Consider the following 27,842-nt stretch of genomic DNA (forward strand, 5'->3'; position numbering starts at 1 on the left):
TCCAAATAAGAAATTAATGCAAGGGTTCTCAGGACAGTTCCGTACATTTGATTCCCCTTATGAGACCCACGAGAGAGGCGCTGTTCAGACCACAGCAGCAGCACTGCCTTAGCTACACGCCCCAGTGAGGAGTCAGCTGTGCAGAAAGGCACACAAGCAGTGATGACCCGCAGGGGACCAAGCCAGGGACTCGGGCAGAAGCAGCAAGGGTCAGCCCTTAGGCAGCACTGTGGGCCGGGCAGCCTACACTGTGACGAAAGCCTCCTCTGTACCAAGTGCTGATGTTCCGCCAGTAGCCATCAGCCACACACTTGCCCTCGAGCTCAAGACAGAATGAGGCCGCCGCAGCCCTCACGCTCCAAGTCACACACACATGATGCTACAGGACAGACGGGTGATAGAATCAAACAGGAATACCCTCGCCTTGGCACCACAATGTGACAGCAAGAGGACAAAGCAGAGATGTGCTCTTTCTTCCTAACTCCATTAGACTGACAAAAATCACCAAAGTCCTTAAGAAACATAAGTAACCAAAGCTCAGTCAAGGAAAAAATACCAAGTGAAACTTCTGTATCACCGCTATTTAAACTAAACTCAGGAGAGCCGGGGATTTAGCTCGGTGGTTTCGCCGCCTGCTGTGCAAGCTCAAGGATCTGAGTTCGATCCCCAGTACCAAAAAACAAAAAGCAAAACTAAACTCAGGAGTTGAAAACAACCTTCCCACGTGGAAAGACTCACTCTTCATACCTGATTAAGGGTCTCCAGGTAAAACAGAGGCCCGGAGACCAAGCTTCCTATTAAGGCACTCTGGTCAAACACAGTGGTTTTCTACTCTGAGACAGGCTGTGCTTCCATGTCAGCATGTACTAGACTGCATCTCCTAGGTCAACAGAACCCAAAGACAAAGACCAGAAAAGCAAGCTGGCTGTTGGAAAAGACAGCTGCCTGTGGTCTGGGGGTTCGGAGGCAGGGAAGCCCAAGGGGTACCTCGTGCGGGGCGCCTTTGAACACGCTCGCAGACTGGTAGATGGTCTCCGTCCAGAGCTTCAGGTCTTCATTTTCCAGCTCTTCTGCCGTCCTGTACAGAGACTTGGGAACCAGGCCGCCCTCCGGCACTTCACACTGGAAATGTAAACACACCGGTGAACACGGTGCCAACAAACCAACCCTCTGCACACAAAACATGCCGGGCAGCACTGCATCCCTGTGCATTCGTCTCCTGGAAGCAGCTCACAAAACGGAAAACACTGGTGAGGTCATAAAACAATCTGTACTGCTTAGCAAAATATTTTTTAAAACCACTAAAATACATGTGTTTTACTCTGAATAAATGAGAACAAGCTGAAACTGGTTTACCACAGAATTCACACTAATATGCATGAGGTACTGGATTTCATTATTAAAGCTGGTTTATGTAAGAATTTTAAAAATTTATATTATACTGCAAAGGAGAAACATGTGAAAGAGAGTTCTATTCCCAACTACTACAGGAATTACTTCTATGTGAAATTATAATTGGAGCTGGGTATGTAGCTCAGTGGTAGAACATGTGGCTAGCAGGCATGAGATGCTAGGTTCAATCCTCGGCACCAGAAGGGAAAAAAGAAAGAAAAAATTATGCTCAAGATATGTAACTAATGAATAAAGCATCACATATAATCCAAATGACTGGTCTACGACATAAGCTGAAAACTGATAAAAGGCAACTTCTTTTGAATTTGTTTGAAATAGGCTAAGTTGAATTAGAATTTGTACACATGATAAATTTCTTAATTAACCTTGATATAATGACTTCATGCCTGGAGTTCATAAAAATCCAAGTGTTCTCTGTACATCAGCCTGGGAAAACAACTACACAGAAAACAAACCCAACAGGTCCTTAGCTTACAGTCCAGCATGCATGGAACAATGTCCCAACAATAATGTAAAAACACCAGCCTTTCCCACGGTTTTCCTGCGGCCCCTCAGCCACCGGAAAGCAGACACGACAGCCTCCTCTCACACAGCCAGCCCACGCGGCCACACTGGGGAGCTGCACAGAGGTCTCACTGTAGAAGGCAGTGTGTGGACAACCTGCCTGACTGAGAACAGCGCCGGTGCAGTGCCGCAACAGCCTAGGGCGAAGGAGGCGTGACTCGCCCTGGGCCCAGTCTCCCCTGCTCTAGCTCTGTTCTGGTCATAATTACAACACGGCACGGTTAGCTTTTAGCAGAAAAGCAGTTGATAGCAACAAACTTGGCCCGGTGGTTTAATCTCAGAGGCACTCGTGAAGCTACAGTCCTGTAATTTACTTGTTCTGCTCTGGACTGTGATTACGACTGCAATTTCTGTAAAGCACAACTGATGAACTGAGAGTTAAAATCTTATGTTTTCCAAACTCCTTTAACCATTTACAAAGATTAACCTGGAAGTCCAATTCCTCAGCTAGAGAAATGAGTCAAACCTAGTGTGTGAGCCTCTCCGAAGGGTAAGTCCCGTGTGGAGGAGGACCCGATGGCCGCCACTGTGGACCCCAGAGCAGGAACCCCGAAAGGCTCAGTGTCCTCCCCTCATGCCAGGAAACTGTGCACGGGCTGCAAAGCCCCACAGCTCTGCCTCCCTGGTCCCGCAGTGCTGGGTAGCACAGGGTCTGAACATGCAGGCCTTTGGCTGATTACCAAGAGCCTCAATTTCTTAATATCCAGCATCCCATTTTTTTAGAAGCCCAAACTTGCATAGAAGAGAACTAGGCTCTCTTCATTTTCCACTTTAAAAATGGCATCCCGGCTTATTTCCCGTCAAGGGAGAACGATTAAGCACGAATCAAGGCTCCCTCCACCTCTGCCGTGTCAGAACGGAACTTGGCCTTGCACATGAGCAGCACATGCTCTAGCACTGAACTACGCTCCAGCCTCAATTCACACAAGGCTGTGGGAGAAAGCAAGCTCAACTTGGATTCTACAGCAAACTCTCTTAGTATTTAACACACAAAAAGTGGGCATTATTAACAATTACCTAAATGGTTCTTCTTAGTTCAACCCTAGATCAAAGATGACAGCCAAGAAAACAAAACTAAAATAAACAATTCAAACTAAAAGTTGTGAAAATAATTGCATAAATGATTTCTCCCACTGCTGTAACTAGTGAAATGTGCAATTCCCGGCCTGATACATACCATGCACTCTCCACTCAGGAAATCCGGAATAATCTCTTTGTCGATGTAATCCAGCAAGCCTCCAGGACCCTGGTAGTCATTTCCTGCATAAATGAGGAATTTCCTTCTGGTGTTGTCATCAATGAATGGACTGACCTATAAGTAATGGAAAAGACTGTGCAGTTTCATATGCTGCGCTGCTGACTTGCAAAGATTAAAGTTACAATGTGGTATTGTGTGTGGGGGGCTCAAGTTTAATGTACTTTTTCAATAAGGTCTATTTCACAGATTAAGAGACACAGGAAAATTGTGCTTTTCTGCTTGTCTTAAAAATTTGAAAATTTTTATACCTTTGCATATTTTTTTTTCCTAACTAGTTAAGACCTACGGTCATAAGCATGGGCCTGTGGATGCATGAGTATGTTCTCCAAATGGCTAAGTTATTGTAGAACAGCACCCGAACCCACCAGTGTCCAGAGGACAGGGAAGACCCTGGGAGCCCGGAGGATGAGGAGGCGGCCCAGCATCTCCGGGTAGTTGGCCTCCACCACCTCGATGATCCGCAGCAGGGCCTTGACACCAGGTCTCCACAGGTGGCGCATGTTCAGGCCTTCGAGGTCCACCAGGCAGGTCCAGGAACTGCAGATTGTGTGGAGATGTGTTTTATTCAACAGGCATCATACCTGGCAAACTGTATTCTGTATTTTTTCTTTTGATTTTATAAAACAGTCATTTATAGCTATTTCCAAATATATACCAGTTTAATCAGTGCTAGGAACTCTATTTATATACACTTGTGTAAAACACTTAGACTCACTGGGGTAGGACAAATCCCAGATTACCAAAGAAACTGCTGCTCGCTAACAGCAAATACAAACGTGCCGTGACCAGCAAGTGAGGCATGACACCCTGTCTCCATGTGCTAACCCAACAGGGTGCATGTCTGGCATCTTAATTCACCCTTAGAACACCTTGAAAAATTGGGAATTATCAGATTTTGGTTCAACTAGAATCATTTAATTCATATCTTAATGAGCTGAAAGGAAAAACAAAACCTTCTATCTACCTGATAGGCCGACCAAAGACTTTTGTGTTTTCTTCACACCGCCTCAGCCCCTCCTCATTTATAGAGAGCACCTGCGCAGAGAGAGCCGTAAAAGACAGCCAGAGTTAGTCTCAGGGTAGCACCGTGGTCAGCCGTGAGAGCATGGGGCACTGACGCAGCAGATCACACGTGAGCATGAACACCAAGGGAGTCTTCACACTCGCCTAGCACATCACCGACACGGGAGAAGAGTTTACTCAGAGAAAACAACACTGCCACCTATGGTAGTTCGGGGAGTCACCAGATGAGCAGGGAACATGGCTCTGGGCTGAGTCTTCAGAACAGATGCTTTGGGGAGGGCAGGAGGTGAGAGTGGAGTGTGGGAACACCCTGGCCCAGAGCCCCACTTGGGAAGGGCAGTCTCAGGACAGCCTGGAGTGAGGCTCTGGAGTGGCAAGGCCTTCCTATGCAGGAATTCCCTCCATATCTTCAAGTGTGTGCACACACACGAATGTGTGTGTGTTTATGTGTGTATAAACACACAGCTGGGGAGGGGAGAGAGAAACCTAACAGAAGATAGTACAAAACACCAACAATGGTTACTTAGGGAAAGGGATTCTGGATGTGCCCTTTTACATTTTTGTTTTTAAGGCATAGATTCTTCTCTGGGATATGGGAACCCCACTGCCAGCACTGGACGGAGGCTGCAGAGAAAGGTCCGAGGAAGGCAGGGGTGGCCTGATGTCGGGAGGTGTCAGGTCAGCAGGTTGGAGAGAGGCCACAGCATGCCGTGGGGAAGTGCCAGTGGAAAGGACAGTCTCCCGGGAGGGTCAGACTCGGGGTGAAGGACAAGGACAGCTTAAGTGCAGCTCCCATTACGCACCTGTTTCACTAAGGCTTCCATGGTGGAAGACATTTTTATAACTTATGTGTCTTCTAAATTTTTTAAATATGTACCAGTAGATTTTCCTTTCTAACTGCAAAAGCAGTGCAAGTTTGTTCTAGCAGGCCAGTTACAGACTTACAGTCCTGCTGGTGGAGAAACAGCAGGCCAGGCCAGCCTGCACCTGGTACCCACAGATAACTTACGTAGCGCAGCAGTGCTTCCTCTCCAAGGGCTCTCACCAGGCCTTTGGTGTCCATCTGCCCTAGCCTGAGCACATAGAGTGGCCGCCCATCTGCAGGGGAGGGGAGAGAGAGCCATTATCAGCACTGCCCCATAGAGGCAGGGGACACACCTCCAAGAACCCCCTTCATGCGGTAAGGCCCTGTTCCAGCCCTGGCACCATGACAAAGATCTTTCCGCAAACATGTGCCGCTGTGTCGTAGGTAAGCTGGATGCTCTTTCCTATGCTTAGAAGCAGCAACTGGTTTCCATGTAGGGTGAGTGCCCAACATTTCCCCCCAACAAAATAATGAAAGAGAAACAGGCCACTGATGGAGTGGCCTTGTAGACCTGGAGGCAGCACTGCTGGGACAAAGGGAGCCTAGCCCGGCCCCAGCTCCACCTCCACACGTTTTCTATGAATGCAGAGCTCTTTAAAATTTCCTTTTTGGGCTGGGGATTTAGTTCAGTGGTTCCGGCACCTGCTGTGCAAGCCCAAGGTCCTGAGTTCAATCCCCAGTACCAAAAAAAAATTAAAATAAAAAAATAAAATTTCCTTTTTTAGGAAAATGATTTTTTTCATTTCATAGGTTACTAAAAAGTTAATGTCAAGACTTTTTTAAAATCCAGTTTTCAATTTCTACTCGAAGAACCAAAAGAAACGAAAATGTTCTGGAAGTCATGAAGTCCACACCAGCCAGCACATGGCGCTAAGTCTTCAGAGCCTGCAGGTCTACTGGATGAATTGGGAGGCCCTAACACGCTGTATGACCTGTCCTCCCAGACCAGCTGTTCAGAGGGCAGAGGCCCTTGAGACCAGAGCCTGTCCCTCCAGGCCACACTCTCTGGACTCCTACTCAGCACCAGAGAGGAGGTGCAGAGACAAATGGGGCAGCAGAGACAAACGGGGCAGCAGATCCATCCTGGCGGAGGACTGACTGCCACCTTTTGTCCAGGTGCCTTCCCACCTGGTGAACCTCACCTCCCAGGAAGATCTGGCCCTAGATCCGTTTACACAAAGTAAAATGCTTTCTATGCTTCCAAATCTCACAGAAAAGCAAATTTACAAGAAGTTTCTTCTGACATGTAATAAGACATGTTTGTCAATGTTTTACTACCAAACTTTTTTATTTATTTTTTTTTTTACTTCCAAACTTTCTAATCTTTTGAGGATTAGGTCAGGAAGTAGAATAAATATAAATACCAGGCTTGTAGTAAAAATTAATAAAGTTACAATTAATCTGGAGAAATGCAATCACTGAAGGCAGAAAAAGCAAGACAAGTCCATCTTGAAAGGACCTGTTCAGAGCAGAAGAGGGCGCCTCTCTCCAGCATGTGAGTTCCACTCTGCCCAGCTCTCGAGCTCCTGCAGGCTTGGTATATAAAGCAATGCAGCTGCTCACTGAAACATCTCCATTTTCAGTGTCTTCCTCAGTCTATGCTTTGTATACTCACCAAAGCAGAATTAAGTTCTCCATGGCTGTGATACAGAAACCTGGCCGGACATTTTGTACCAATTGCGAAGGTTTAAACCATCAAAACTCCTTTATTTGCACAGTACTACTGAAAAAACTACTTCTAAACATTTTGGTTTAATTGGTCAAACCAGATGCCACTGAACTAAGGAGGTAAAGTCATTTGCCTCAGGGTAACGTAAATCCTCAAGGAGGAAGTGACCCATTACAAGCCCCTTGCTGGCTGCCCCCATAAACATCTCACGAGACGATTCACACTGGGGACAGCTTCCAAATCCTCAGAGCAAAGAGGGACAACACACTATCCGCCCTCACTCCCAGGTCTATGGCAGGAGGTCTCAAGATGTTCAGTGACACCACATGGAGGGCGTCGGCTTCATCCTACCTTTGTCGTGATGATGCCAGCCTCCTGCATAGTAATCCTGAAGGACCTGAGGTGGGGTCCAGGTATCCAGGATGTAGTCTACCTGGTGCTGCTTCCGCCATGTTAAAGACTGACACATGGTCTCTCTGGCTTTGTCAATATTAAAATCCCGAGCGCGTAAGAAGCGAAGAATATGCTCATCCTTTGGGATCTAGGAAGAGGAAAAGATATTTTTAAGCAATGTTAAGAGTTGTTAAAGAAAAACACCAAGTTGCTAAGGAAAAAAAACTCTACAACTCCCACCTCTTATCAACAGTGAACTGCATTATTTCACTGTTTAAAATTAGCTGTTTCTGGGGCTGAGGGTGTAGCTCAATGTTACAGTGCTTGCCTACCAATACATGAGGCCCTGTGTAATCCCCGGCACTATAAAAACAAAAAAAGGAAAAAAATAGCTACTTCCAGAAAAATCTTCCCTGATGCTTTGGAAAACCAGCATTAGTATGAACAATCTTTATAGTATTGCATTTTAGTTTCAGCAAAGTAAAGCAGAGACATAATTTCTTAAACCTACGCACTGATCTGTGTATGAACTGTTATGATCTATATACTTTTCTATATCTATATTACACTTAGTGTAAAAGTTGGAATACAAAACACTGGTTAGTGTGGTAATGTTGTTGACGTACAGAACCTTCACTGAATTGCACTACTGTCAATAGGCTGGGTCCCCAGAAGAAAGAACAAGGCCCAGACTATTCCTACTGCAGGCTGCTAGACCATCAGGAGATCAGGAAGTGAGTGGGAGCAGAAGCCTGCTCACTATGCCACTGGGGGGAACACAACTCAAAGTATGAGGCCTCAGAAAAACCAGTCGCACAGAAATGGCTAAGAATGTGGGTGCTGGGCTCAAACTCACTCACTAGCTGTAGGACCTGGGGAAAATGCTTAACTTCTCTGTGCCTCAGCTTCTTTCGTTTAAAGAAGAGGGGATAAAACAGCTCTCACCTCTAGGACTATTAATGTTAGGAGAATTTAACGAAGAGCTGAGAGTAGTTACTAACACAAAGTCAGCCTACACATGGCAGCTATTCTCCTGTGCCTGTTTCCTGATGACCAGTCCTAACAGTTCTCAGGTACTTGGTTTCTAGCAGTCAGGACTACAGAAGTAAAGACCAGGCCAGCCACATGCAATACCTAGCTTCCCTTTACTAGATAATGTCCATAACTAGCAAAACACAGTAACAAGGCTCTGCTTGCTGCGTAAGCCTTATCATGAAGACTAAATTCCTTATGAGACTAAGATTTCACCTAAAACCTCAGAAACATTTCTTTTGTTTTGTTTTGATACCAGGGATCGAACTCAGGACGTTGCGCTTTCGAGGCAGGCACAGTGCCACTGAGCTACATCCACAGCTCTCAGAAACACTTCTAATCTCTGAATTCCTGGGCCAGGGATTTAGCTCAGTGGTTTCACTGCCTGCTGTGCAAGCGCAAAGGTCCTGAGTTTGATCCCCGGTACATAAATAAATAAATGAATAAATAAAATAAAATAAAATAAAAAATCTCAATTCCTTCCAAACCATCTCAAAATTAAAATGTCTGAATGCCTGAAATGTAATGTTTTTTGAACTTAGTATCTATTTCTAAGCTAGACCATTCTCAGTAAAGCCTAAAAAACTAGCTACTTATATGTAGAAGGGCATCATAAGTGCTATGAAGGACTTCAACGCCACACAGACTCTGTAACTTTTAGATGGGAAGGGACACATCTAGCTACAGCAGTCAGGAACGGTCACCCTGGGAGAGTCTCGGTAACAGGAGCAGGATGCGAGACTGCAGGGCTGCACACAAACAGCACCGTCACACCTGGAGCCTGACACTCACTTTGCCTTTGTGGGTCTCCTGGAGCCACTGGCGAAGGCGGATGAGGCAGCTCTCCTGGAGTGGAGTCAAATCGCCCAGGTACCTTTTGATGTAGTCTGCGTCAAGTTTGTCTGGAATGTAAGTTACATGGCATTATTCACAGCACACAGCTCAAGATCTTGAGGCCTCCAGAGTCCTTCTCAGTGATGTCACTGTGTGGTCCTGGAGAAGAAGAGACTGTGGAGATGGCCAGCTTAATGCAGCTGCCCTCAAGTACTTTGGGGATGCTGGCTAAGACCAAACCACTGATAAACTACAGGTAAGCTTTCTGACGCAATTACCTTTCCCTGATTACCACAGAGTTACCACCGTCTGCAGTACTCAGTACTATCTATGCCAGAATGATAGTTATAATAGATATTTAATGACTGCTTTAATTCCAAGCTAACGAGAGATCTTACACTACATAAAACTATAAAAAAAAAAAAAGGGTCTAAATCTCTCTTAAACAGAGTGAAACTGGACACACAGTGGTGTATACCTGTAATCCCAGCTATTCCAGAGACTGAGGCAGGAGGATCACATGTTCAAGGCCAGTGTGGGTAACTTAGCAAGACCCTATCTCAAAAATTTAAAAAAAGGGCTGGGGAGCAGGGGACTTAGCTCAGTGACCCAGCACCTGCCTGACAAGCGAGAGATCCTGAGTTGGATCCCCAGTACCAAAAAAAAGGGCCGGGGGTGGGTGGGGGGTGTGGCTAGGGATGTAGCTCATTGCTACCTGGGTTAAATGCCCAGTCCTCCAAAAAGAGCTACTGTGTTCAAGAGCACAAGAAATCTCCACCGTGATAAAGTAACATAAACTGGAAGGATGCGATAGCAAAATAAGTACAACAAAGAAAACGTCACATGGTGAAAAATAAAAAATAAAACATATCTCCCAACTGCCCCCCAAGTTAACAGTTAATTACTGAAAGCAAACAAATGGCATAGTTTAGTTGCAGAGCATAACATACAGAAAGATTAAGTACTGATATTTTAACAAAATTTCCAAGTGGCAGAATTTTTGTTCTCGTCTTTTTCCATGTTTTCTGAAGTCTTTCTAATGGGACATTATAATAAAAATTAGAGTTGCATTTATATGCCTGGGTATTTAACGTGAAAAGCAGCATGGTGGCTAAAAGGAGACCAGGACCAGGCTACCTGGGCATAATCCCTGCCTTGTGTAAGTCCCTCAACTTCTCTGAGCCTTAGTAAGCCCAAACATAAAAATGAGAGCTTAAGCATTTCCCTCCTAAAGGGACCCATTATTAAATAAATATTCACAAAGTGCTCGGGATAGCACCTGGCACACAGTAAGTGTAAAAAGAGTTTAATGATGATGAAATTCTGTGTTGAAAGGATTGTTGTCTTAACATTTGTTAAAGATTCTTTTGGCTAATATATATGTAAAACATTTTCTGTTCTCAATGAAAGATTAACTAGAAATAACCTTTCCTATTTATAGAAAGAAATCTAAGAAAAAATTCAATGAGTGTTTTAAATAAGCTGAAGACAAGGAAACTAGATGAGAAATAGGAGGTGGCCTTTTGTTCATGTAGCATCTGATCTCTCAAGGAAGCACAGACGGGCAGTGTGGCGAGAGGAAAAGACCCCAAACGATCCCTGTGCCCTGCCTGGAGAACAGAGCACCTCTCAGACCCACCGTCAGGGGTTCCCACCATGGGCTCGGACACCCCGCCAGGGCTGCTGAGCGCCTCACTGCTCAGCCCTTCAAGGGCAGTATCCGGGACGACGGCCGCTGAGGATGCCACCTGACTCTTGCTCGAAGGCACTATCTCTGAAGACGGCCCAAGAGAAGGTGGGGTCCAGCGGGGCACGAAGGTGATGCCTTCTTCTTCTAGCTGACGAAGGTAATATTCGATGATTTCTTTCCCCTTAGAAGAAAATGTTAAGGTGAGTGCACAATCAACATTCAAATTATTCATCACTCACCAGTTTATAACATACTATCAAAAACTGGGGGCTAGGAATGTGGTTCGGTGGTAGAGCACCCGCGTCTCGTGCCTGAGGTCCTGGGCTCACATCCCAGAATGGCTAAAAGAAAACAAAACTGCTACAGTTTCATGGCGGCGGGGATGGTGGTGGTGGTGTTTGTTTTTCTTAACTATTTTACTTTCCTTTCTCCAAAGGTTTAGGAAACAGCATCTGAAGAGATTAGAATTCTTATGTGGCTAATCGAAAACCCCGATTTACCATGCATACTTACATTCAGCATGCTTTATGGCCCAATCCAAATTCTAATGTAAGGCCCTGAAAATAAAATAAGCCTTCCAAAGGCATGCTGTCGTCCCCTACTGCCACGCTTCAAACCACAAGCAAGTCCAGGAAGATGAACCTGGATGGTGTGGGGGCTGAGGGAGGGTGGTCCCAACACAACGGGGCCTCCCTATGCAGCCCAGAGGCTGTGAGCTGGTGGCTGCTGCCTCACCCCCACTTTCACTGCTCCCAGCAAGTCCAAGTGCAGAATGCTGGGACCAGGAGCTACTCCTGTGCCTCCTTAACTCCATCAGCAACCAGTACTACCCAAGTCCCTTCTGTCTCGGAGAGGAGGCATGAGGCAGGGGATCAAAGTTTCCTCTTTGGGAAATGGCTGGGCATCCCTGACTGACCCATTCCCTACTTCCCAAAAGACAGCTCGCTCAAATGATCATCTTGGAGAGACTCTTACCCCACCTGCCATAAAACCCCAAGAGACTCACTTTTTTAATGTTGCTGGTATATTGTTTCATTGCGATTTTTTCCACTGTACTTTCAAAACCAAAGAAGGATTTGATATCTAAACTTGCAGACTGCTCAAAACAGGTCCAGTCTTCATTCTCAGGATGAACCTGTAGGTACAGAAAAGGCACTCCTTCTAACACGCAGCTGGCCGATAAGCCATGTCTGCTCCTCAGCTACCTGGGAGCCAGAGGAAACACTTTCTGACTAATGACATTACTATTACGAAAAGAGCAAATGGAAAACTTACACAGAGGAGTTCCAAATCCTCAAAAAGTCCAGATCATAATTCCAAGATATTCTAAAAAGGACCACAAAGAGTGCTTCATTCCCACTCTCCAGCGGTCCACTCACTCATTCAACACAGGAAGCAGCACTCTCGACTAGGAACAAAACAAACACCCTTGTCTTGTACCACAGACTATTGGCCATGAACATAAAAGGTGAGAAAATTATACAGCACTAAAATGTGGAAGAAAAGCCTGGAGCATGGGTGAGAGGACCGGCGGCAGGAATCACAGCAGGCTGCATCTTTAACGGGGTGGCCACAGCTGGCTTTACTGAGAAGGGAGATGGGAGCAAAGACTGAAGGAGAGAGAGACAAAGTCCTTAGGGAAGCACGCCTTGTGTCTAGGGAGCAACGAGAAGGTTGGCAGCTTGTGCACAACAAAGCAGGGGCAGAAGATACAAGCAGGACAGAATTCAGGCTTCGTCAGCTGCTATAAAGACCCTGAGGACTATGTAGAGGCCGCGGGGTTTTGAGCTGAGAAGTGACACAAACTGACACAATATTTTAAATAGATGGCTTTAGATTCAGTACTGAGGACGAGGTTAAAGGCAGAAACAGAGACCTAGTAAGTCTCTAGTAACTGGCTAAGGGAAGCTCTTGAAACAGTGATGCTGACAGGACAGATAAATGCTCTTGGCTCTAGTCTTAAAGATACAGAGTATACTAGTCCCTCAAAGTACATTTCTAAAGAATTAAACTGGGACCAGAGAAGAAGCCATATCTAAAAAGAAATCAAGGTATCCCTTGGCTGCCTTGCATGTCACCACAATGCAACCCACAATTCTCCAGGAAAGGAAGCCTGCCACCCTGCCGATCTTACTAGGCAGAAATGAGGCAGTATCTGGTGAAGACAAAGAGATGCCCTGTTTACAGCAGAGGGCAAACCATCCCAGAAGCTGTACACCAGTGTGTTCTTGCCACCCCGTGCCCAGGGCCGATTACTCACAGAGTAGCAGCAGTGCTCATTAATGATGACCCGATTAGAAAACGTTTCATTGTGGGCCTCAATGTGCAGAGTACGTTCTCGAGAATTCAGTGAGTTTTTCTGGACAAAGTAAACATAATCGACTCCTGCAATCTTTAAAAAAGAAATAGAGAAAAGGTTTCTTAGTAACACCCAGTTGCATAGAAGCCTAAGTCCAAATTCACTTTGACTTTGGGAGTACTGCCTACTAATAAGTCCTTTTCAGTTACCTTCTTCAACAGCCTGGGTGCGTCTATATCCAGTTTGCAGCGCCTTTCAATGACATGAATGGCCCCATCTTCACTCTTGAATTCATTCACAGTGTCACTGTCCACGAACATTGGAATCAAAGGACATGTAGGGAACCTCCTTTCATAGGCCTATGAATCAAAAAACAAAACAAAAAAAAGGAAGAAAGTTGAAGACCCAATCTTAGAGAACAAAAAGCATCTCTCAACAGATGCCAACAGGCTGCATCACAACTGTGCCTTTACATCTGCAGTTTTCATTCAAAAGGAACAGACGTTCTGTGTTCTTGACAATTTAGAAAGAGGTCAATTCTGTCCACACAGATACATAGGCTGAACATAATTCCTACCAAAATCCCAGGAAAACATTTTGGTCATTATAAGCAAGATTATTTTAAAATTTGCATGGAAAGGCAAAGGAACTAGAATAGCTTAAAGATTTTTAAAACGAACAAGCTAGGAATACTTACTTAACATAGTGAGTATTAAGGCTTGCCATACAGCTAGAGTTACATGGTATTGGTATAGATCACCTGGCTAAAACATGGAGCCCAGAACCTGACTCAGCAAGTACACCCAACTGACTCTTTCCCTTTTTGGTGCTGGGGATCGAACCCAGGGCCTTGCACATGCTAAAGGACATGTTCTATCTAAGCCACATCCTCAGCCCACACAAAAGATCCCTTACAAAGGTACAAAAGAATACAATGGAGGAAAGATGGCCAGGCCCAAAACAAAACTAAAATCTTGACCCAAATCTCTTATCAGACATAAAAACTAACCTAAAAGGGATCACGGACTTACGTGCAAAACATAAAACTATATAACTTTGAGAAAAAAGCAAAAACAAACAAACAAAAAACACAGCAGAAAAATCTTCAGGTCTAGAGCTAAGCAAAGACTCCTTAGATGTTATACCAAAATTCAAATCCATTAAAAGGAAAAAGAGATAAAATAGATGGCATCAAAATTAAAACTCTGGCTCTATTAAAGTCCCTGTTGAGGGAATGAGAAAACAAGCTGTAGAATAGGAGAAAATAGTCACAAACCACACTGACTGATAGCTAGCATTCACAGAACACAGCTAGCACTGTAAATATAGTTAGTAATACTGGAGTTAAAAATGGTTGTGATTATGTGTAAGGCCCTGGGTTCAATGCAGGCTCAGTGCCAAAATTAGAATTAAAAAAGGGGAGAGAAAAAGGTTAAGATAGTAAATTTTTTTGATGTGTTTTACCACAATTTTTTTAAAAATTCAACTGTTAAAAAATCCAATTTGCGGGGCCAGGGATTTAGCTCAGTGATTTCACCGCCTGCTGCGCAAGCCCAAGGACCCGAGTTTGATCCCCAGTACCAAAAAGAAAACAATCCAATTTGAAAATGCACAAAAGACAGACTAGACATCTCACCAAAGAGCATACACAACAGAGGGCAAATAAGCATACAAAGAAATGCTCATTAAAGAAATTAGCTATTAGGGAAATACAAATTCAAACCCCAAGTAGGTATTACCATATACTTGTCAGAATGGCCGAGAGACAGAGCACAACAGCAAACATAGGTAGGGGTGTGGAGAACAGAATCGCTTGGATTCTGTGATTAGATTATCATAGGAATGGAAAGTGGGGTGTCGACTCTGCAGCAGCTGGCCCTGGGACTCTGTATGCATATGCTTTTAATAACTAACAAGGACCCATGGGAAGGATGGAAGTTTTTTCTGTTTCTAGAAAAACTGAGAAAAAAATCAGTGTCATTCAGAAACACAGAATGCATGTGGAATTTCAACCCCCAGGTGGGCTGGGGGCAGACCGACTGACAGCCAGGATTCACAAAGGAGAACATGTATGCAAAGGCCTGGCACTGGGATGAGTGTGGCATGACTTGCCATCAGATTTAGACTGGAAAAGAAAGAAAATGTACCTTATTAATATTTCTGGTTTCATGTTGAGAAACCATAGTGGAATAGCACAATAAAATCTAAAATTTCCTGGGCCGGGGATTTAGCTTAGTGGTTTCGCCGCCTGCTGCACTAGCATAAGGACCCAAGTTCAATCCCTGGTACAAAAAAAAACAAAACAAACAAACAAAAAAATTTCCTTCAGCAAAATTTTGGTTGGTTTCAAGACAAAGAAAATATATTATTAATATAGTTTACTCATTTACCTTCCCAACTAAAGTGTAGTGTACATGAAAAAAAAAAATCCACCTACACAGGGAATCAGCATAGAACCCATCCCCAGCATTCCTCGATCTGTGCCAGGGGAACACAGACATGTTCACACAGAAACCAGTACACCAATGCTTATGGCAGCTCTGCTCACCATAAACAGCTCCCACCTGGAAATACTCAGATGTCCTTCAATAAGTGAGTGACTAAACTGTGGTCCATGCACACCACAGAACACTACTCAGTGACGAAAAAGAATGAACCATTGGGGCTGGGCATGATGGCACACGCCTGTAATCTCAGCACTCGAGAGGCTGAGCCAGGAGAATTGCTATGAGTTCGAGGCCAGTCTGGCTTATAGTGAGTTCAAGGTCAGCCTGAACTATACTTGAAACCCTGTCTCAAACAACAACAACAAGAACATCCAAAACAAAACAAAAAAACCCATACACAATAAACAAGAACTATTATGAAACTAGGATGAACCTCCAGAGAATTATCCTGGGCAAAAATACCCTAAACAATCACATTCTACACAATTCCATGTATGAAGGTTTTTGTTTTTGTTCATTTTTCTTTTTTCTTTTTTTTGGTACCAGGTATCGAACTCAGGACCTTGCACTTGCAAGGCAGGTGTGGAGCCACTGAGCTAAATCCCCAGCCCAGTTGTTGATTTTTCTAAGACAAGGTCTCACATGTAGTCAAAGCTGGCCTTGAACCTGCTATGTAGCCCAGGCTGGCCTCAAACTCATAATCTTCCTGCCTCAGCCTCCCGAGCACTGGCATCACAGGCATGTACCACTACATGTGGCCTACAAAAACATTCTCTCATTATCACTTTCCCTCCCTCCTTCCCTCCTTCCCATCCTCTTTCCCTCTTGGTTAGTACTAGGGTTTGAATCCAGGACCTCTGCAATGAGCTATATGACCAGTATGCCCAAACTGGGCTTGAACTTGATACCCTCCTGACTCAGACTCTCAGCTGGGATTACAGGCATGCATCTCAAGCCCAGCTGAAACATTCTTGAAAATACAAAATTAGAGAAATTGGGAATACACTCATGATTGCCAGGGATTAAGGTGGAGGCTGGACAAGAGGGAAGTAGGTGTGACCATAAGGGGGCAACGAGAGTGAGCCCTGGGAACTGTAGTAATGTCAGCTCCTCGCTAATGTTGTGCTAGTTTTGCAAGATGTTACCGTTGGAGAGAAACAGGTGAAGAATACACTTCATCTTTCCACATTAGTCTTAGTGAATAATATATTATTAATATAGTGTGAATCTACAATTACCTCAAAATAATAACTAAAGAAAAGAAACGAAAGGGATAAAGATGGCCACTACATACTGGTCAAAGGAACAATTTAACAGGAAGAGACAACACTCGCAAATATCTATACAGGGAATATAAGTGCACCCAATCATTAGACAAAATCTACTGGATAGAAAGGACTGATAGACACCAAGACAATCGCCATGGGGGACTTCAATACCCCACTCTCACAATTAGGTCAGCCAGACCAAAAAAGATAAATCAACAAAGAAACATCAAAGTTAACTACATTATTCAGCAAATGTACTTAACAGATTATCTACAGAGTGTTTCATCCAACAACAGAAAACACATTTTTCTCAGCAGTGCACAGAAATTTTTTCCAAAACAGACCATATCTTTGATCATAAAGCATGACTAAGTAAAGAACTGAAATAATCCCCCGCATACTACTGGACCATAGCAGAATGAAGGTAGAAATCAACAGCAAAAGAAGCCACAGAAACTATGCAAACACATAGAGATTAAGTAATATGTTATTGAATAATCAATGAATCGCAGAAAAAAAACAGAGAAGAAACTAAAAATGACAATAGAATCAAATGACAACAGAAGCACAATATACCAAACCCTACGGGCCACAATGAAAGCAGTTCTAAAAGGGAAGGAAGGTTATAGCTGCACATGGAAAAAAAAAAGTGATACCAAATAAATCACCTAATGATGCACCTCAAGGACCCAGAAAGACAAGAATAATCCAAATCTGAAATTAATAGAAGAGAAGCAATTAAAAGGTCAGAGGAGAAATTGATGAGATTGAGACTAAAAGAAATACAAAGCCTCAATGAATCAAAAGAGCTGGCTCTTTAAAAGGATGGGAAGGTGATCTGGGGTCAGGGAAACAGGAAGGAAGGGAGGGAAAGGGGAAGTAAAAAGGACCAAGATGTAATATGTATGTGTACCAATCCCCCATGATGAATTTACTATGTATCACAAAAATATTCTAAAAAAAGAGGAAAAAAGAGAAAGGAATAGACTTGCTATGTAACTTAGCAAAACTCATAGAAAATGAGACCTGGGTGTGGTGGCACATATCTGTAATCTCAGCTACTTAGCAGGCTGAGGACAATCAGCAGCTCAAGGCCAGTCTGTGCAACGTAGACTCTGTATTGAAACAAAAAATAAAGAGCTGGGGATGTAGCTCAGTGCAAGGGCCTGAGTTCAGTTTCTCATATGGGGATGAATGGTAGCGGGGGAGTCTTTTAGAGAATGCACTTAAGCAGCAGATCTAGTTTACTCTGCAGCAGTCTACAAAGATCACCAAACTAAAGACACTGCTGAGGGCACTTAAATTTCAAGCATCCCCTGGCTCACAGGTGTACACCAACAGAAAAATCACAGGACAAAGGAAAGCAGAATCCAGGTGGTAGGAAGCCTGCTGCTTGCCTTTGCAGTCTGCCCCTCTACAGAGGAAGGTACTGCGGGATGACATCCATGCCAGGCTGAGGATGCCAGGATGCCACTCCTTTATAGAGCTGGACTCAAAGGGGCAAGGGACTTACTGTGTCCTCCCATCTAAAATTTTTGTTTGTTTGGTACCAGAGATTGAACTCAGGACCTTGCACTTTCGAGGCAGGCGGTGGCACCACTGAGCTAAATCCGTGGTCCCTTCCCATCTAAAATTAATCACAACCAAAAACAAATTTAAGAAAGAAATCTACAGTGCTAATAGAGAAATAGCACAAACCACTTTACCTCTTACAAGGTGCAAATGGTTTTAAAGGCACCGTTACAGTAGAAGCCACAGCCTTAGTGGAGAAGTTCCTGCTGCTTGCCTCAAGCAGGCCTGGTCATCTGAGTGTTGGCAGAACTCCCATCATCACAGGAGTTGCCACGAGGATCCACAGAGCACCTGAGGTTCACGTGACCTCCTCTACCTACAGTCCCACTCAAAGTCATCCTTGGTCCTCTCAGAGACCCTGCTTATCTCCTTAACATTACAAGGTGCACCACCTGAACGCAGACACTGCGCACCTGCTGTCCATTTATAAGGTGCCATGTAAGGCAGCATACAGAAATGTCAGACAACTCACAAGAGGAGGGAGTGAGTGACACAGTATCCAAAGACCACATAGGTGCTACAAAGGCCAAAGGAGACAGAGAAAACCCTCAGCAGGAAGGGAGAGCAGAGAGACCGCCTCATGAGAGAGGAGGCATTTAGACTGGGCCTCAGAGCTGCCAAATTCATTTGCAGTCAGCAGTGACAGGACAGCGTGTCCATGGAAAACCTGGGGTGCAAGCAGGGACAGGAAGTGGTGGGAGGGGAAGCTGCAGCTCGCTCCAGGCATGTACCGATCCAGCAGGGCCCTCTTGAGCGCTGCCCACCCCTTCTTCAAGGGGTGGAAGGAGGGAACACTAATGTGAGGAGAGTCACATTTTCAGAAAACTAACATAAAAATCCGGTGCAGGATGGTCAGGACAGAGGCAAACCCATGTGTGGTGACTGATTATATTTGATTTTTAAATGTTCTTACTTTGGGAGTTAAAAATATGCTCTTCATATTTATCTACACCCCTCCTCTATTCAACTAGATTCTAAATTTCATGACTGCTAGAATCTTGATAAATCACACTGTCCCTTTTTCTCAATTCATTTCATCATCATCAACATCTGCTCAAGGGCCGGGGATTTAGCTCAGTGGTTCTGGCACCTCCCTGGCAAGCACAAGGTCCCGAGTTCGATCACCGGTACCAAAAAAAAAAAAAAAAAAGAGATAAACATCTGCCCAGATCACACCACAGATAAGCTTCATATAAAGGCCCTGAGAATCTGTTAAAGTGTTAAGTACAGAACAAATAAACAACTCTAGGAAAACAAAAAACTCCTGCTACTATTTGTTCCATAGTGACACTGAAAACCCTCTAAACTAACTTTTAAACTACATTACATTTAAATAAACAAGAACAACAAATAAAACTCCTGGTTTTGTACATTTCAACACTATGACATATTAAGAAATTAAGAATGCAAGGACTTCAAACAAGATACCATAAATGCCTAAATTAGATCAGTTTCCAAAACCCACTATATCATCTAAATCACTGAAACGGACTGGTCAGCCTGAGGCACCCTCACGAAAGAGACCGGTATGTAAAGAAACCTTCAGCTCCCTAAGAAATCATCCACCCACACAGATGCATGAGTGCAGACGGTCACCTGTACCCCAGGATGCCAAACCAGACAGCACTTATCCCTTGCAGGTAAGGGAGCTGTGAACGCAAAGCTGTGTGAAGTCGGATGCGGATGGTAAACATCTCCTCCTCCCTGCATGGTTGCTTCCAAGTGGTGTCACCGTCACCAAATGTGTTACGTGGGCACAGAGCAAAGGCCAAGTTCTACTCCTCTTTTTGTTCCCAGGAGAACAAGACCTCACATGCCTAAAACAAGGTCTTTGTTCAAAAAATACTTTTTAAATTATAGACTAAAAGTCTACTAAATAAACGAATCCGGGCTTTTGTTTCTGTGCTCATTTACCTTGACCTGTCTTTCAGGGCTATGTAAGGCCTATGAATCCTGCATCTTGTTAGCACAGGAAACTCTAGCTTGCTGGAGGTATACAGGAAAGCAAGGCTGCAAAAAACTGACAGAACTTTAGTCTCTGGAATTGTTTATAGATACCAGTGCCCTCATGTTCAGCATGAATTACAACTTACAAACTTCTGCAAAGTATGTAAGCAGTCCCTGAAAATTACACATATAAGCATTCTAGGTTTATTAAAAACATTAACATGTCCTAGCTCTATCTACTGGAAGGGCTGAGAAGTAATGACATTCAGTAGCAATGAGCAAACCTGGCAGCCAGATCTAGGTTTCTAAATACCATTCCCTGTGAAAAAAAAGGAGCCAGTACTTCTTAGAGAAATAGCTGATCACAAGCCTGAACTATTTGAAACATTTCCTACCAGAAGGAGAGGAGCAACTGATAGGAACATGCATATCCAAAACTAGGAACCAGGTGAAAGGAGTTCCACCCACCAATTCTGGGATACAAAGTAAAAAGGTAGCAGAGCATTAGAAAATAGTGATAGGGCCAAGGATTTAGCTCAGTGGTTCTGGCACCTGCCTCGAAAGCGCAAGGTCCTGAGTTCGATCCCCAGTACTAAAAAAAAAAAAAAAATACAGTGATACTAAGAAAAAGGGCCAGGGGAGGAAAATTTGTGGAAAAAACTGTCACTTAATAAACACAGAAGGAAAGACAGAAAATCACCATTTTGCAGCCTTCAATGCACAGTAACTGATGTGGGCAAGGATCATCAATGGACACTACTGAAACACAAGAGGGCTGGGGATTTGGCTCAGTGGTGCCGCTGCCTGCCTTGAAAGTGCAAGGTCCCAAGTTCAATCACCAGTACCAAAACTCCAACTGTCATGCTGCAGACCACTAGTTACAAAGAGACAAAGGTGCCTTTATAATGGAAAGATGGCTTTAACCAAATGACTGGACATAGGACCCATGAGGGGTCAGTCTGATAACCTGCCATAAGGCAACTGACACATGCATGACCCATGCAGTCCTTGGAACAAGGACAGTAACCCTAAGCTAACCATGAGGAAGCCTCAGGCAAATCTAAATTACGGACATTCCGGAACACTCAAAGAGGACTCTTAGAAAAGAAGCCCCCCAAAAGTTAGTGTCCTAAAAGATGAAAAAACATGCATGAACATGTCTTGAGTCTAAAGAGACAGGACTGCCCAAACCAATGATCCATTAGCTCTTGGACTGGAATAACAGCTACACAGAACACTTGAGGAACAAATGAAGAAAGAGGACCATGTGTTACGTGTTATGTATTAAACAGTAAAGAATTATTCTCCCGGTGTAAAATTCCTTGGGTAGGATACTGATCCCAGTTATGTGAGAGAACAGCTATTCTTAGACAACACATACTTCAATATTTAGGGGTAAAGTACAGGATATGTACAACTTCCTTTCAAATGTTTCTACTAAAAAAAATGTGTGTGTATGTGAGAGAGAGACAGAGAGAGAGAGAGAGAGAGAGAGAGAGAGATAAAGGAGATGTGCTTATCTGAGTGAATGTGTACAGGTGTGCACTGCTTTTTTCTATCAATTTTTAAAAAATAAAAATCTCAAAATAAAAAGTTGGGAAAACAATAAGAGGAAAATGGTAGCATTAGGAGAAAAAGTCCCCACATGAAACAAAAAGTGCTTTTACTACACAAAGAGTATACACAGACTGGTACAAATCAAGAAAACAACCTACAGCTTTTACTGTCTTTGGCATGTGACTGATGAAACACAACACACCACATTCTATACATGGAAATGTACACAAACACTGGTTTGCTCAAAGCTCTTCCAGCCCAGGTGTGTGGGACAGGAGGGGCAGCATGCCTCCTTCCAGGTGTGAAGGAGAGAAGCAGGCACCCCCCGAAGGGAAGGCAGCAATTTGGGCTTTCTTCCTCATGAAGCACCCGCTACTTTTAAAAACTTGTGTGAGCCAGGGAACCATAGCAGCATGCCCTGCATTCTGATCTCCGCTCAGGAGAGGCCCACTTTGCAATGCTTCCCCGGCCCAGGTCACTGTGCCCAAAGAGCAGCAGCAATTCCCAATATCTTCTGTGTTTGAAAACTCCCTGTGATGTTATCCAGCCAATCCTTGATCACACCCAACATCCATGGAAACAAAATCAGGACAAGCTAAAACAAAATGAACCTTGCAGAAATAATTTCTTCAGAGGAAGAATATTCTTTGATGTCTCCATTTTAAAGGAAAACTTACTTTCGTAAGAGAAAACTACTGTAATCACTTTTTTTTTTTTTAAACACAGCAATTGTTTCAATAATGAAAACAAAACTGGTTCTTATCAACTTGCCCCTTGAGAGGAAAGCTGCCTTCTGGGTAAACAGCTTCCACCACCTCCTCACGCCCACAACTCTTTCCCTTTCAGCGTTTCTGAGCCTGCAATTTGGAAGCTTGGCAAAATTATTTTCGGTTTTTTACACCAACCTTTGAATGCAATTTTGACATATTAAAAGCTAGAACTGTGCTAAATAAAACCATATTTTAGTGAAGGCGTTTCAACTTGAGAATTAATGAGCTGAATGCTGCATTCTGCCTAAAAATTCCATTTAAAGGACCAACCTTTAAATTGAACTATGTTCATACCCAACTTAGCCAGCAAAGCAAGCCAGCTGTTTTTCACTGAACAACTGGGATAGTCTACGGCACTAGACATGACCATCAAACTCATTTATAGATATATCTCATTTTACCCTGGAAAGAATCAGTAGTAAAAACAAAACAAAACAAACTATGCCTCAAATCTCTTTTTAGGAGCTACCAGTGCACAAAGAAACAAATGTTCAACAAATTAAGAAAGTGTGGCAAAACCCACTGGGCACGGTGGGACACACCTTTATCCCAGCACTCAGGAGGCAGAGGCTGGGAGGATCACCATGAGCCTGAGGACAGCCTGAACTACATCGGGAGACCCTGTCTCAAAAAAAAAGAAAAAAAATGTGGCAAATTAACCGCAATCCCTCAGAGATCAAGTTCTATGATTCACTGATGTCTGAAGAATGGTCACATGCAGGCCCCATGGTAAAGATCCCAGTAACAGTTGTAGATACAGGAACGTGCCCTAATTAGACATAAGATGAGGAAATTTGTAACTGCATAGGACAATAAAAAAGAAGCTGAGGGAGGAGGTGACTGACACACATCAACTCTATGTGCTGGTGATAACGTGGCTCAAGCCATGGGAAAAATCACTCCAGGCTGGGCTTGTGAAAAAGCACATGCACCCAGGGCCCTGAAGAGAGGCGGGTTGGAAGAAGAAGGAACTCAGGGCAAAGGAAGGCCCTATAGGAGAAGCACCAGCAAAGAAAAGGAAGCAAACCCAGACCAGCTCAGGAGAGGCCTGCCAGACCCGGACATGAAACGACAGCTCATTCAGAAGCAGGCTCAATCACAAGAAGAGGGACAGGAGCAGCTTCAAGTGCCACGTTCTACTGCTGCAACCCAAAAGCATATGAACACCCAAGACACTGAGAGGGACACTGCCCAGGGAAGACTGCATCTGACCACAGGTCAGTCCCCAGTGGGCTCTGGTGTCCCACCTCTTGTCCCCTGACAGAAGGCTCCTAGGAGAAAATACTGGTTCTTTGGTTCAGTTCCCCTAGTAAACTCAAGTTTCAAATTACAATGCTCTTAGTGAATACATGAATTCACACTTAATAAAGTATTAATAGAAACTAAAGTTCATAAAAACCTGAGTGCTTTTAAGGAAAAGCTATAATCCAGTTACTGCACACTTCATTTATGCATCCAAATACTTACTGAAAGCCGCACCACAGCAGCCTTTCCCCAACTAGTCTAAGTGCACCGCTGGCTTTCTTGCAGCCCTAAAACAGCCTGCACGACTCCATCAGGAGTGCTACAGCTAAACCAGCTCTGGAATGTCCACTGGTGAGATCAAATGAAAAAATATGAGTGCTATTTTGAAACTAAATAGAAATACATAAAAATTGTATTGACTCCAAGCCATTTCCTCTACTGTCAAACATGGTAAGTTTATATTATGGACTTCATCTTGGAAGATCTAAATTCCATGATCCTTACAACCTCTTTTCAGAGGTAAGATTGTGCCTGTAAAACTAAGACTGAACCCTAAAGCCGGCCAGTGAGGTGGTCAGGGTTAAGGAAATGGCACCCAAGAGCTTCAAGGTGGAGGCCAGAGGAACTCAAGAATGGCAGGCTCAGCTAGGAGCTATGTATGAAATTTAAGCATGAGCGTGATGAGCACTGTGGAAGGCACCCAGTCCAGGTGAAGGACTGACGGAAAATGTGTTGCTCACACATCATGCACAAAGGTGGGCAATTCCCAGCATGTCAGGCATTCTGGCCAGGAGCACATCCTTTCTTCATCCCTCCTTCCCAATGCCCACTCTCAGCTTATCGCACAATGGTACAAACTAGTTTTACTTTTGATAAAGGAGCCATTTCAGTATGTCTCACATAGAGCGAACAGGGAGACATTATGCATCAACACATCGGTCTCTCCCATTCACATACCTACTCCTTTGTTTACCTCTTCTTTGTTTTTTGGTGCTGAGAATCGAACCCAGGATGTCCACCTGCTAGGTAAACACTGAGTTACATTCCCAGTTACACAACAATTCTAACATGATATATTTGTGTTAGTGGATAGGAGAAAGAAACTTCTACATTTCTTCTAAAACACTCAAACTCCAAGGCAAGGTAGCTATGTTCAGTGAGTCCACCCTCCACCCTGCACGGAGGAATGCCACCCTTAGCCTCCGCCCTCTGACACACTTCCACGTGATTTGGTTGGCAGACAATAGTAACACAGTACCAACCTAGGAAACCCCCCAAGTTAAAAGACTTCACACATGAAAGTTTTAATTCTGGAGCTGGGAGTGTGGCTCAGCTCACACAGGGTGCTCAGCTTGCATGAGGCCCTGGTTCCATCCCCAGCAACCCTCCCCACCAGAATATGTTAGTTCCATGGAAAGGTCACTAATCTGATTCATCCACGTTAAGTTTTTTTTGTGTTAAACAACAACAAAAACTAAAAATCATCATCTAATAGTAGAGTTTCCTCCTGGACTCTTAAGACGACTGAGGTGAGTGATCCCCATGCTGCGCAGGGCTCCATCCAGCAGGGCAGTGTTCTCCCAGCTCTGACAGGCAAGGCAGATGAAGGACCAAGAACCAAAATTACTGACACAGTCTCCCCCTAGAAGCATAAGAAACTGGTACTAAATACAGTTCTAGCCATTTCGAGATTTCCTTCCATATATTTACTGGCCCTTTGGATCCTAGAAACAAGTAGTAGCACCACCCTCACCCTCCACCGCCCCAAGCAGAGAGCAAAGAAACAGAGGAGTGGGCACAAAGAAGCAGCAGGCAAGTACAGCAGAAACGAGACACCACCCACACAGCACTGTGTCAGCCCTGCACCCTACACACTCCAGGGGGAAGTACTGCACGCATGACAGTCACGTGTCCTACCAAACAGATCCTGGTTCACAGGGGATAATTAAGTGTGTATCAATACTTCACTGTATTCAGCAGTTTCATGGCTTTCAAGTAGTTGAATCATGGCTATAAGCACAAGATGAGTATGAAAACAAAGAACTATGCTCAAAATAAAAATAATCACCTAAATCAACTAAAAGATTAGCAAGTTTCCATTTGGTTAGAGCAAGATTACCTCTCATATCTCACTTTAGATAAAAGTTCCAGGTTGACCCAAGTTAAAACCACAATATAGTTCTTCTCACTTTGCTAAACCAAATACCTATCTATTAACTGCACAGGTGAAACCCTGGTTTAACAAAGTCTCCTAAAATATTTTATCTTGAAGTACTTGTAATGTCTTCCTCCTCAAGAATTTCTGGGAAAGACCACTAGGAAATTTTTGTTAATACTAACAGACTGACAGGACATTATACTATAATCTCGTATGCTTAACTGCATCTTCTGCAATTTAATTAAAATTAGAAAAATAAGGCTCACACTAGGTTAAGTGTCTGTTCTATTTCTTAACAACCCCAAGATTGCAGCGTGGAGGTCAGCCTGCAGGCTTCCTGCTCTAAGGTTTTCACTGTGCTAAAATAATTGCTCAGGACATTTCTGACCAGCTTATCTGGGTACATCTCGCCTTGAGCTCTGTCACATGGTGCTCCAAGTCAGAAGGTCCACAGCACCCTTTAAGTCTCAGCAACTTTTTATTTGGTCCAAACAATTTGTAAAGCATTTGTGTCCTAATAACTGTGTGACATTTGAAAAAATACACTTAAGTTGAAAGAAAAATATTTTATTCTTAAATAACTATGATTATTTATAAGGCTATGTAATGCTAAAGACACTGGACATCTGTCAAAACCCATAGGCATATACAAAGACTGAACTATTTTTAAACTATTTTTACAGTTCAGTTAAAAATAATGTTATTGATACTGGTTCATCAATTTTAACAAACATACCACACAAAATGTTAATAATAGGGGAAACTGTAAAGGGAAAAAATTAGTTACATAAAAATTCTCTACACTGTCCCTCCATTTTCTACAAACCTAAAACTGCTCTAAAAAATTAAATCTATTATTTAGTTTTTAAAAAGGCATCAAGCTGGGGGCTGGGGATTTAACTCAGTGGTGACGCCGCCTGCCTCACAAGCGCAAGGTCCTGAGTTTGATCCCTGGTACCAAAGAAAAAAAAAGTAAACCTGGAAAAAGGCATCAAGCTGGGCATAGTGGTACACAGCTGTAATCCCAGCACTCTGGGAGAGCAGGAGGACTGCAAGTTTGAGACCAGCCTGGGCTAGAGACTTGGTGAGACCCTGAAAAACAAAAAGGGCTGGGGACGCAGCTCAGCACTAAGGCCCTGGATTCAATGCCAGTACTAAGAAAGAAAGAAAGAAAAAAAAGGCATCAAGCAATACTTTGGCCAAAGGTAAATACTGATTGATTCTTCATGTTAAAAGAAAACAAAAAGAAAGAGGATGCCTAAGTGTAGGATGAGGGCCTCTCCACGAACAGCGTTCTTCAAGGGAACAAGTCACAGAGGAGATTACCAAACCAACATGGTATTTGCTGAGAGTCTATTACACACACACCATAATTACACAGCATAACTCACAGATGAATGGGTTTATAGGTTTAATCTTTCCACAGAATGAGGGTTTCTCCTCATTTTAAAATGAGGAAACAGAAGCTGAGAGAAGTGAGGCCAGCTAGGATTTGAATGGGTCTATCCCCTACAGACAGGAAACATTCTATTCCAGAGCATGGGCCAGGGAAAGAGACAGGGCTTCGCATTTCAGTCACACCACCAGTGGCACCCTAGGAAAGTTGACTTCAGGGGGCTTTGGTTTCTTCATCTTCTTCAACCCGCAGCACTGTTAAAAGGTTAAAGGTAAACTGTTCAACTAGCCCTGACAGAACGAGCACAACGCTCCACAAACATGGCTGCTGTTTGTTGCTCCACGTCAGCGTCTCTAGGGAAGAAAGCACAGAGGAAGAAGTAAAGACACTGCCAGTCGGACAGGCCAGGAAGCAGTTGAGCTCTGAACAAAACAAAGAGAGC

At 43.8% G+C, this 27,842-nt stretch overlaps 1 protein-coding gene across 4 annotated transcripts in view; it reads right to left on the reverse strand.

The window, feature by feature from the left end:
• Sec14l1 (SEC14 like lipid binding 1) overlaps positions 1 to 27,842 on the reverse strand; it is a 52,431-nt gene that overhangs the window by 5,508 nt on the left and 19,081 nt on the right. For all 4 annotated transcript variants that reach the window (XM_004860787.4, XM_087208418.1, XM_004860791.4 and 1 more), the window contains 11 exons: positions 13,250 to 13,399; positions 13,002 to 13,133; positions 11,748 to 11,876; positions 10,691 to 10,922; positions 9,010 to 9,119; positions 7,144 to 7,333; positions 5,268 to 5,356; positions 4,200 to 4,270; positions 3,601 to 3,772; positions 3,155 to 3,289; positions 988 to 1,122 (listed from right to left, as the gene is read on the reverse strand). In XM_004860787.4, the coding sequence (XP_004860844.2) occupies positions 988 to 1,122; positions 3,155 to 3,289; positions 3,601 to 3,772; positions 4,200 to 4,270; positions 5,268 to 5,356; positions 7,144 to 7,333; positions 9,010 to 9,119; positions 10,691 to 10,922; positions 11,748 to 11,876; positions 13,002 to 13,133; positions 13,250 to 13,399 (1,545 nt within the window). The remainder of the gene's footprint in view (positions 1 to 987; positions 1,123 to 3,154; positions 3,290 to 3,600; positions 3,773 to 4,199; positions 4,271 to 5,267; positions 5,357 to 7,143; positions 7,334 to 9,009; positions 9,120 to 10,690; positions 10,923 to 11,747; positions 11,877 to 13,001; positions 13,134 to 13,249; positions 13,400 to 27,842) is intronic.

Source organism: Heterocephalus glaber, unplaced genomic scaffold (genome assembly GCF_053883595.1).
Source record: "Heterocephalus glaber isolate CG9 unplaced genomic scaffold, H.glaber_assembly_v1.0 deba00000937, whole genome shotgun sequence".
NCBI lineage: Eukaryota > Metazoa > Chordata > Mammalia > Rodentia > Bathyergidae > Heterocephalus > Heterocephalus glaber.